Source organism: Chionomys nivalis, chromosome 18 (assembly GCF_950005125.1).
Source record: "Chionomys nivalis chromosome 18, mChiNiv1.1, whole genome shotgun sequence".
NCBI classification, from domain to species: Eukaryota; Metazoa; Chordata; class Mammalia; order Rodentia; family Cricetidae; genus Chionomys; species Chionomys nivalis.
The window spans coordinates 7,809,766-7,820,161 of record NC_080103.1 but is presented as its reverse complement, the minus strand read 5'-3'; the positions used below and the strand labels follow the sequence as shown (position 1 = coordinate 7,820,161).

General features: G+C 42.8%; 1 protein-coding gene and 1 pseudogene across 1 annotated transcript; one reads left to right on the top strand and one right to left on the bottom strand.

Annotated features, from left to right (window-relative positions):
- Positions 1-1,122: 1,122 nt before the first annotated feature.
- Positions 1,123-3,540, bottom strand: Tchhl1 (trichohyalin like 1). Its single transcript, XM_057792903.1, has 2 exons — positions 3,400-3,540; positions 1,123-2,829 (listed from the first exon to the last, which is right to left on the bottom strand). The coding sequence occupies exons 1-2, from the start codon at positions 3,538-3,540 to the stop codon at positions 1,123-1,125; spliced, it is 1,848 nt and encodes a 615-aa protein (XP_057648886.1).
- Positions 3,541-9,202: 5,662 nt separating this feature from the next.
- On the top strand, positions 9,203-9,570 carry LOC130890099 (phosphatidylinositol N-acetylglucosaminyltransferase subunit P-like; annotated as a pseudogene).
- Positions 9,571-10,396: the final 826 nt, after the last annotated feature.

Below are 10,396 nucleotides of genomic sequence, written 5' to 3'. Positions count from 1 at the left end.
GCAGACCTTGAAACACAAAGAGAGGGGAGACCAGAGTCCCATAACCCCCTTGAAGAGCCCTTTTCCAGTCATGTAAAATTTCTCATCAGGTTCTATCTCTTGAAGCTTCCATTACTTCCCAATAATATCACAAGTCAGACAATAAGCTGTTAACACATGGGTCTCGGAGGGACATTCCAGATCCAAACTGTAGCAACATAGATAATGGCCATCAGTATAGTCTCTCTCATGAATTTATTTTGATAAAGTTGCTGATAAGCTTATGCTTGTGTGTGTGTTTATGTATGTGTGTGTTTGTGTATGTGTGCGTGTTTGTGAGACACAGAGAGAGAGATCCTATCTTTTGGTTGTTGAAGATTATTTTTATCAGATGGGGCTATTCATTTACATTTGAAGGTAGAATGAGGAGACCTGGGAGCTGGGAGCTGGCTCAGCCATTACGTTGCCTGTCATATATACACGAGGACTGGAGTTCAGATCCCCAGTACTCATATGAACAACCAGAGCTGGTGGTGTCCCTGGAGTTCCAGCAACCGAGGAAGCAGATAGGGGGATCTCTGGAGCTTGCTGACCAGAGAGTCTGACTGAATGCCAGGTTTGGTGAGAAACCCTGTCTCTCCAAGTAAGGAGGCGAGCACATTGAAGAAGACATCCAGTCTTGACTTCTGATCTCCACATACACAGAGACCCACCTCATCCGCCATAAAAACAAAAAGAACGGAAAGAGCTGAAAGTGTTGACGAGAGGTAGAGAAGGCATATTTTTTAAATTTTGGGTTTTCTAAAACATACCTTTTTTAAGAGGTATAAATTAAGTGGAAAAATATGAAGCTGGGGCAGAATGCCAAGAGAAGGGCGCTCGCTGGTGCTTTGGCTTCCGGGAAACATGATAACTACTCCTAAGTCAATGGTAACCGCGTGAGCATCACTCTCTACTTACGATATTCCAGGAAAGAAAAAAGAAACCTACGAGTAAATGATTGTTTGTTTCTTTCAGTGTCGTCAAGGCGAGACGGAGAATAAAGCAAGAACTGAGCCAACAGCAGAATCTGATCTTCAGGTTATTTAATTACCAGCATTAATTTAGTGTTCCCATCAAGTCACATAGATAAACATTTCAGACTCACTGGGCCCCTGAACCCTCTGCCTCTGGAGATTTTCTGTTTTCACCTCCTGCTGTGGGCTCCTGCACCTCCTGTCCTTCCCTGGGCTGCACAGCTGCCCCTAGAGTATCCTGCTTCTCTCTAGCGGGCTGTTCCTGTTCCTCCCGGAACTGTCTGTCTTCTTGGATTGACAACACTACTGCCTTCTGCACTCTGCGGCTCTTGCCTGGTGCTCCCTGTTTCTGGGGATCTGGCTTGTCATCATCACTTCCTTGCTTAGAGTCTCCAGGGGTGTCTGCCTGACTCTGCACACCTCCTAGCACCTGTGGCTCACCTGAATCTGAGCTGGTGCTGCCCACCTCTGGAGCCAGGTCACTCTGTGTAAGTGATACCTCAGGATCATCCCCCTCACTCTGATCTTCCTTCCTGACTGGCTTGTCATGAGTCCCGGTGACTCTACGATTTTTCCCTTGAGATTGGTTCTCAAGTCGGGCCAGCTCCTGGGACCTTCCTTTTGTTCCCAGTGTCTCTTCAGTTGCGGGACTGCTTTTGTTGATCAAAAATGCCTCTGCTGCATCATCCTCACTGTGTCTTGCCTCTGTTCCTGAGATGGATTCTTCCTTAATTTCAGGGAGGTTCTGATTTTCTTCTGAGCTTAGCCCTTGGGTACTGGGTTCCCTCCATGGTCCTGAAAATTCTTGACACTTCTCATCCTGTGTTTGGGCTTCTGGTGTCGGAGGTCTGGTTTTTCTATCACGTTCGTTTCTCTCCTCCTCCCGTTTGCCTTGAGTAGATGTTTCGCTTCCACGTTCGGCAGATTGGTTCTGTGTTTCATATTTTCCTTCTTGTGCTGGAAACCCGTGAGTCTCCGATGTTCTACTCTCGCCCTTGAGGTTCTCTAAATTTGTGGTTCTGGGTGATGTTCTGCCAGCATCCTCTCCTGGTTCTTGAGTTTCGGATATTCTACTATCATCCGTAAGCTCGATGACTTTCTGTGTCTGAGATGCTTTCCCAGCAGCAGCTTCCAGTGGGGAGTCAGTGTGCTCCGACATGACTCTGTCCTCTTTTTGTGGGAATGGATCTTGTGTTACGGAATGCTTGCTCTTTTCTGTAGCCTGTTCCTCACCTTCAGATGGCCTCTGTGCCATATGGTCCCTTACCTTGGTGTCACTTTGCTTCCTGACTGCCCTACCTCCTTCTTTGGAGATCACCTGTGTTGGACTGTGGCTCTGTTTGGACACCTCCCCTGGCATATTTCTCTGAAATTGAACTCCATCGTATTCTGTTGCTGGCACATCTTGTGCGATTTCCTGACCATCCTCCTCTGGGTGTTGGTTCTCAGGGTCATGAGGCTCAGACACCTCTTGTGGCAGGTTTTGGGTCTTAATGTCTTCCAATGGGCTCATCTTATTGTGTCCACCTGCCTCACCATCTTCATGACTAGGCTGAGCTGATGATGCCATTTCTGGTGCAAACAGCAATCTCTCTTGAGTTGGTCCCACCCCTACTACCTGCTGACTGCTTCTGGTGGCTGCCCGAAGGTCCACACCATCCATCTTCTCTGACTTAGACACCAGTCTTGGTTCTGAATTTAGTAATGATGTGTCAAGATAAAAGAGGTTCAATAGGCTGAAGATTGCGAGAAGAAATTCCTCAAAGCTGATGGTGCCATCTCTGTCGGTATCCAGCAGGTTCAGCTTTCTCTCCACAGCATGAAAGATATGAGGCTGCGTGTAAACACAAAGATCAAACATGTGATCACGCGTTCTGAGTATCTTCAGGTCTCCTGAGAACCTTTAATAAAATTTGTTTTAACCTTACTCCTCTTAACAGTGAACTTGCCTTAAACAGTGAGAACCCATCAATTCTGGATTTTTTTTTTTTTGCCTTCTTAGCCCTAAGCCCAGCACTAGCAATTGCATCACATGTGAGCTGAGTTAGAAACATCATGGGGCCGTGACTGTGCAGCCAGGTCTGCCGCGATGAAGCAACAGTTACGTAATGGAAACCGCCTTTTCTCTGCATGACTGACTAAGCAGTTGCACATAAGAGGCAGCTGAGACTGAGAAAATAATGTTCAAAGGCCAGTTCAAACAGAGTGCCTGCCAGCCAAGTCCAAGGCCAATTCAAACAGAGAGCCTGCTAGCCATGTCCAAGGCCAGATCAAGCAGAGGGCCTGCTAGCCATGTCCAAGGCCAATTCAAACAGAGAGCCTGATAGCCAAATACAAGCGAGCACACCGATAGCACCACCTGCTTTGGTGACAAAGAGGCATAGAAGAAGAGAAAGCTCCTCACCTGAAGGAAGTCCCCAATCTCCGCCTCCAGGAGCTGTCTCAGCTCTCTGTGGGTCAGCCTTGCCTTGCTGCTGCCATCCTCACTAGTATACTTGTGGAATGTCTCAATGACGCAGAAGATACCTCTCAGGAGCCTCGACATCTTTCAAACTTGGAAGAGGCTGCAGGAAAGAGGAAGGTCGGAGCTGGAGAGATGCTCAGTGGTTAAGAGCACTGGTTCTTGCAGAGGATGGAGGACATATGTGGATTCTGTTCCCAGCACCCACATGGCAGCTCACAGCTGTCTGTATCTCCAAGATCTGACACACACACACACACACACACACACACACAGGCACACTTGCAGGCAAAGCACCAATGCACATAAAATAAGAATAAATAGATCTTTAAAATAAACAAGGCTCATCTTCCAGGATAGGCCCTTCAGGAAAAGCAAACCAAAGTCATCCTTCCTGCTCCTGCCAAACTCTGCCCACAATGCCTACTGTATTCTATATTGTAAATATTGTGTTTGCATTCAAAGAGTGATTTAAGTTTTACAAGAGATATTGTGGTAAGATTAGACATACCATAGGTAGGTAATAGAAGAACAGACACTTACTTTATGCTGCAATAAACAGCAGCACTCGTGTGTTTAAAGGACACTTTCAAGCACAGAGAGGAAAAGAAAGGAAAGGAGCTGAAACCTAAGTATTAACCCCCACAAACGAAGCCAATGGAGGCAGAGCAAGGCTCCGAACCCCATTTGAGAGTGTCCGTCCTTTTCCTCTCACCTTGACTCAGTCTAGCCTAGTCTGCTAGCAAAGAACATATAGCTCTCAAGTTCATAGAGCTTTTAGAAGAAAAAAGGGTCGTGTTCTGAAAAATCAACCCTAGTGTAACACGTGTTTACCAAGGAACATTGTTCCGTAAGAACTAAGTGATAAAACCCAGTCCTGACCCTCCCTCATTAGCTGTTATTTAATTTAATCTACCCTTCATTTTAATATAGATCTAGGTCCCATGTCTTATTAAATAGAACCTATGGTATGGGCTTTGCATTTTTCTTTTGCAGACTGTGTCCGGGATGGCAGGATCCCAGTTTGACATCCTGAACAAGGCTGCCCTTCCTCTGAGCTACTGACACTGTCTCCACAGTCTCACGTACAAGCAAGCGGCAGCAGAGGTACACTCTAATCTACGAGACTTACCTCGTTCGGGAGTGAGAGCGAGCGGAATGTGGGGCAGCGGGCTGTGTGATGCAGCAGGCACTGGGACCTTTTTATTGAGTCTCTAATTGCTTAGTTAGAAGGAGACTCCCTCTGGGCCTAATGACCTGATTCATCATCACCAAAGTCAGTCTCTCCTCCTTGTTCTCTGCCTTGGCTCTCCCTGCTGTGGTAACTCCAGTTAAGTCTTATCAGACTCATCAAAAAAGAAGTGGAAAGATCTCTTTTCCACTTACTGATTTTTGTAGGATATAATTTTGAAGTGTTTTTTAGGGCTTCAGAGTTGGTGGATTTTTTGTTTTCTTTCTCTTTCTGTTCTTAACCTGAGGACATAATTATGTTTCTGGTTGACAAATCATAGGGCTGACAGGGACCTCTGAAGTCATCTGATTCTTCCCTCTGCCTGCAGTCTGGCCTCTGTTTGACCTAACCTTGAGAAAGGGGCATCAATCACTATTTAACATAAAGCCTGCTTAATCATGGGACAAGGCTGGAGATACTGGTTGATTCAGCTGTTTTCATGTTCTCCTCTCCATGTCCAAAGGCCAAGTTAGATTAAAAACAATCTCTTGCTAGATATGCAAAACCTTGCTTACCTAAGAGGATGCTATTTTTAAAATATGATTGACAGCTACCTTTAGAGGGCATTTTTCTAATTTATTAAGCTCAGACATGAACATCCAAATGACCATTTCTCTCTGTAATGGGGAGAGGGAGCTATGGAAGCTGAGGTAGGGTCAGAACTGAGTCTACCATCCTCTTTGGGAAGAATGTTTTTATTGCCATTCAGATTTGGGTCTCTTTTAGAAATCCTTAAATCAGAAGAAAATTATTGTTCTCTTCTTAGATGTTTTAAACAAGATAGTGTGTTTTAAGACATCTTTCCCTCTTCTTTCAAAGGCCGTAAGAAGTGAATCTATCTATAGAAACAAGAATAAAAGATGGCCTGGCGGTGGTGGTGCACACCTTTAATCCCAGCATTCAGGAGGCAGAGGCAGGCAGATCTCTGTGAGTTCGAGGCCTGGTCTACAAGAGCTAGTTCCAGGACAGGCACCAAAGCTACAGAGAAACCTTGTCTCAAAAAAACCAAATAATAATAATAACAATAATAATAATAATAATGATGATGATGATGATGAAGTTTTTGAAAAAATGACATTGGGAAAATAAGTGAGAAAACAGGCTGTAGGAAGAGTTGTTACTCAGCAAAACCTTTGTTCTGAGTTTCCGGACAAGAGGACAAAATCTTACAAGTTAACTGAGGGCTGGGGAAACTCCACTCTGATAGCTTGTATCTTTAAACAGTTTCATCTGATAGCTTGCATCTCTAAATAGTTTCCTCTGATAGTTTGTATCTTTAAACAGTTTCTCAGCACACTCCTCCCCACAAAGAAGCCCTGCTACAGAAAGGCAGGGACAGCATGAGGTCAGTTTGGCTTTGATTAGCTAACATTCTGTCTGTACAAACTATTTTTTGAACTCTGTGTCATGCACTGGTTTATTTAGTATTGAATGTGAGTGTGTCCTTGTCTTAGAGTGCAATGGTCAGTCTCGTGAGAAGTTACTGAAGGAAACTGTCTGTGGCTCAGTTGGAAGAAAAGACTCGGAGGGGACACAAATAACTGTCTTCCAAATAGCAGCCATTTCCATGGGTGTGGAAGAGAAAGGAATGCTCATTACAGATCAGGTGCTTTGCACGGGCTATCTTAAGCCTCATAGTACTTGCACATCGTTATTATCCTTTTAATAGATGGAGGAGTTAAGGCTCTTAACTGTTGAGCAACGTGGGTGGAGACATGTATCTAGTAAATGGAAGTGTCCAGATTCAGAATCTAAATGTCTCCAGAACATGTGTTGTGTGATATTTTGATCAAATTCTGACAATAAAATTTCTTTTGGATCAGAGAGCAGAGCTAGCTACTAGCTGACTAAAATTAGCCTCAGAGGTTTCGGAGGACTGAGGACCAAAGAGAGACAGGCAGTAGTAAGGCAGGGCTTAGAGAGGCTCTCAGCCCTTTTGGATGGAGGAAGGGAAGCGATAAGAGGTCACTGATTGCTTCTCTACTGCTTCTCTGACCATTCAGGTTCTTACCCTAATATCTGACTCCCATTTTTTTATCGATAAAGATAATTAGATAAATGCAACACGTATGACTCCATCTCCCTATGCTGTGTAATGCAGAGACTGACTGCAGCTGAAAGATTGCAGATTGCATGATTGGAACTTTCTAGAAGCCAGACTCTAGTTCTTCTTAAGAATTTTCTAATGAGTAGAGTTGTCTACACTGAGAAGTACCTCTCCTAAAGCATGAGTTCTCTGTTTCTGAATCTGTTCACAGAGAGACTGCATCATTAGGTTATGGGGGAGCCCTGTCATGGGAAGAGTAAGTAGTTCTTGAGAAAACACATGACACCATGTTCAGCATTCAGCAAGTTTAGTTAGCTTGGGGACAATACCAACAGCAGCCTCCTGCTGATGAGGTGTCAGATTCCAAAGACCAAATCGTATCCACATTATTTATTATTGCATGACATTATACCCTGGCCAGATGCCTTTTATTTTACTTATTTTAACACTTACATGTGTACATATGTGCTTGTATGCATAAGTAAGCTTTTTGCATGCAGAAGTCAAAAAAGGGCACTGGGTCCCCTGAAGCTACAGTTGTGAGCTTCCTAATGTGGGGGGTGGCTATGGGAATTGAGCTTTGTAAGATCCTTCAGCTCCTGTTTCCAATTCTTTCACCTTTAAATGTCTATGACTTTAGATTCTAGTTCCTATTTGAAAAGGCTAAGGCTATCTTTTGCCTTCTCTCTGAACACCATGAGAGAAGGCTTATACTCCCTTATACAGTCCCTCTTGTCCCAGTGCTTACTGAAAACCGTGTTATTTATTAATATTCACACTCTGAGAGGTGACTTAGAGCATGCTGGCAGAGCAGAAAGGAGGCTGCTTTGTATCTTGTGTTTATTTATTTATTTATTTATTGTATCTTGTGTTTAAAAGTCTATAGAGTGTAGTACAGTAAGCCACAGATACCTCTACTATGACCGGAAAAAAAAAAAAACAAAACAAAAAAAAAAACCTGGTGGCCCTGTCTCATCTTAAACAGATCTCTGGAATCATCCCTAGGTAATGTTCTTACCCCTCTAATTTTAAGTATGACATAGAAATGAGAAGGGATGAGGGAAAGGAGAGGGAGGTTAAAAGGGGGAGGGGCAGAGATAAGAATTATTTCTCCTGAAAGGTAACCACTGGAGTCTTGAGTAAGAACATCAAATAAAACATATATGATAGCTACTTTGGAAAGAATGGTCAATAAAATAATTTATAATTTTTAATGATTATAATAATGGAAAGTTTGGCAATAAGTGAAGTTTCAGTTTATGTTTATATTTTCCTAATCTTATTTTACTTATTCTCAATGTAATGGAAGCTTATTTAAGATTGTGGTAGACTGAAGTAATATATGTTCTTAAAAATATTTTTGCAATGGTATTTATTCTCTTTGTTTTCTTCTTCCTGCCCTCATCTCAGGCGTGTGTGTCCGGGTACAGCATACTTGTAACAGTCAGAGTTCTCTCCGTCCATCACACGAATTCTGGGGCCCAAACGCAGGCCATCAGACTTGGCAGGAGGCACCTTCATTTACTGTGCTGCCTCACCCTCTCAACATCGTATGCTTTTAATGTCCTGCCTAGGATTCTCTAAAATAAACGTCTTAACTTTAAAAAATCCCTTTTTATTAAATACAATTTTGAAAAATATATATACATTTATAAAATAAAACATTAAACTAAATAAGCCAGAACTACGGGGAAATTAGGGGAATCCTGACTGAGTGAGACGTCAGCATAGAGGTAGAGAATGGACAGGAGCAGTGGATGTCGATGACCACAGTGGGAAGAAGGCCCAGGAGGTGCAGCTGCAGGCTGCAGAAGTGAGGACAGACCATGACATTCGAATGCTGAACTCAGAGCTGGGAGACGAGGTGGATGTAAATGAGAATCATGGCTTGTGTAAGGGACATTTCTATGTGGTTAATCTCCATCTCCCTTCTCTAGTTTATTTTATTGGGGAGGGGTGTGGTATATATTGAATGCATATCTGCTAGCTTTACCAAGAAGTGATATCTCGGAGTGTTTTAGAATTTCTGATCTGAGTACTGTAGTAACTTCATTCCCCTCCTCCTCCCTTGTCCAGCACACACCACAGACATGTGGGCACTTACTATCTAACCTTCTGGGTACAGTTTTTTTTTTTTCGCCTAGTAAATTAGTAACTGGTTCTTCCCAGAAGGAATTAAACATCTTTGAGAAATGTTAAATGTGAGATTATTGGAGATGGGACTCTACCCAGAGAAGAGAGAAATATGGTGCTCTATTAGCGTTTGTTAACCAACCCTTAGACTGACTGAGAGCTAAAACACCTAATGTGGAAAGACTTGAGCTGTCTAGGAATACATGCTCCATTGTGACATTTGGGTGTGTGGGGACTCTGCAGTCAGCTAGCCACACTGTGGGGGAAGGGCTGAGAGATAAAGCCACAGCCTCGGGGAAGATGGTGGGTAATTCACTGTTGCCTTTTCAGAAAGAATGGTTTATGTCTTTGTTCTTTTCTTAAACTTCTACTTGGCTTCACACTTTATCTTGCATGGGTTTTCATTCCTGAATCCTGGCAAAACTCCTTAGGCTTAACTTACTGGCCTCAAAAATACTGGGCTGTCACATTGCCTGTCTGCCTCCTTACTGCTGCTGTGATTGGCTATGTGCTCTTATATGGAATTAACATGGCGAGTACCTCTCCACTCAGCTCCATTCATACCATCACAGATAACTATGCCAAAAACCAGCAGTGGAAGAACTACCAAGAAGATGCTACCCCAGCAGTAACTGATATTTCTATTCAAGAAGTGAACAAAATGTCCTTCCTTGAAGCCAGAGAACTTAACACCCACAACTGAGCTGTGTGTAAACATCCTAACACCAAACATTTACAAGTTTGCGGGTAAATAGTTTTGAACATAATTATATAGACTGTCCTTTTAAAGCCTAATATTGACATGTAAAAACCTAAAAGTTGATTTCTTAGATTGAGTTCATTTAATATTGGAAATATTTTTCAATTGCATTTTTGATTGACAGAATGAGTAAAATGTCACATTCTACTATAAAAAAGTACTTGGACATTGCAAACTTTATCCAACCCTGTCACAAATTTTGTGAAAACAAGCCTGTTAATGCATATTAGAAGAAACCTGTTATCCTTTTATTGATATAAGTGGGCCAGTAGGAATATTTGAATGTCAGTAGTAAAGAACAGGATAGAAAAACTGAAAAATATAATTCAGAAAGCAAGACAGGGGCTGGAGAGATGGTTCAGTGATTAAAAGCACTGGCTGCTCTTCCAGAGGTCTTGAGTTCAATTCCCAGCAACCACATGGTGGCTCACAATCATCTGTAATGAGATCTAGCACCCTCTTCTGATGTGTGGGCACACATGCAGGCAGAATGTTGTATACTTAATAAATAAATCTTTAAAAAAAAAAGCAAGACAGAAGTTTAAAAACTCAAGTTATGGCCGGGCGGTGGTGGTGCACGCCTTTAATCCCAGCACTCGGGAGGCAGAGGCAGGTGGATCTCTGTGAGTTTGAGGCCAGCCTGGTCTAGAAGAGCTAGTTCCAGGACAGGAACCAAAAAAAAGCTACAGAGAAACCCTGTCTCAAAAAAAAAAAAAAAAAAAACCAAAAAAAAAAAAACCGAACAAAAAAAAAAAAAACAAAAAACAAA

Excerpts from the sequence above, each read along its gene's own strand:
- Tchhl1 (XM_057792903.1), bottom strand. The coding sequence starts at position 3,540 with ATGTCGAGGCTCCTGAGAGGTATCTTCTGCGTCATTGAGACATTCCAC. Across the intron at positions 2,830-3,399 it reads AGATTGGGGACTTCCTTCAG|CCTCATATCTTTCATGCTGT; the intron begins GTGAGGAGCTTT and ends GTTTACACGCAG.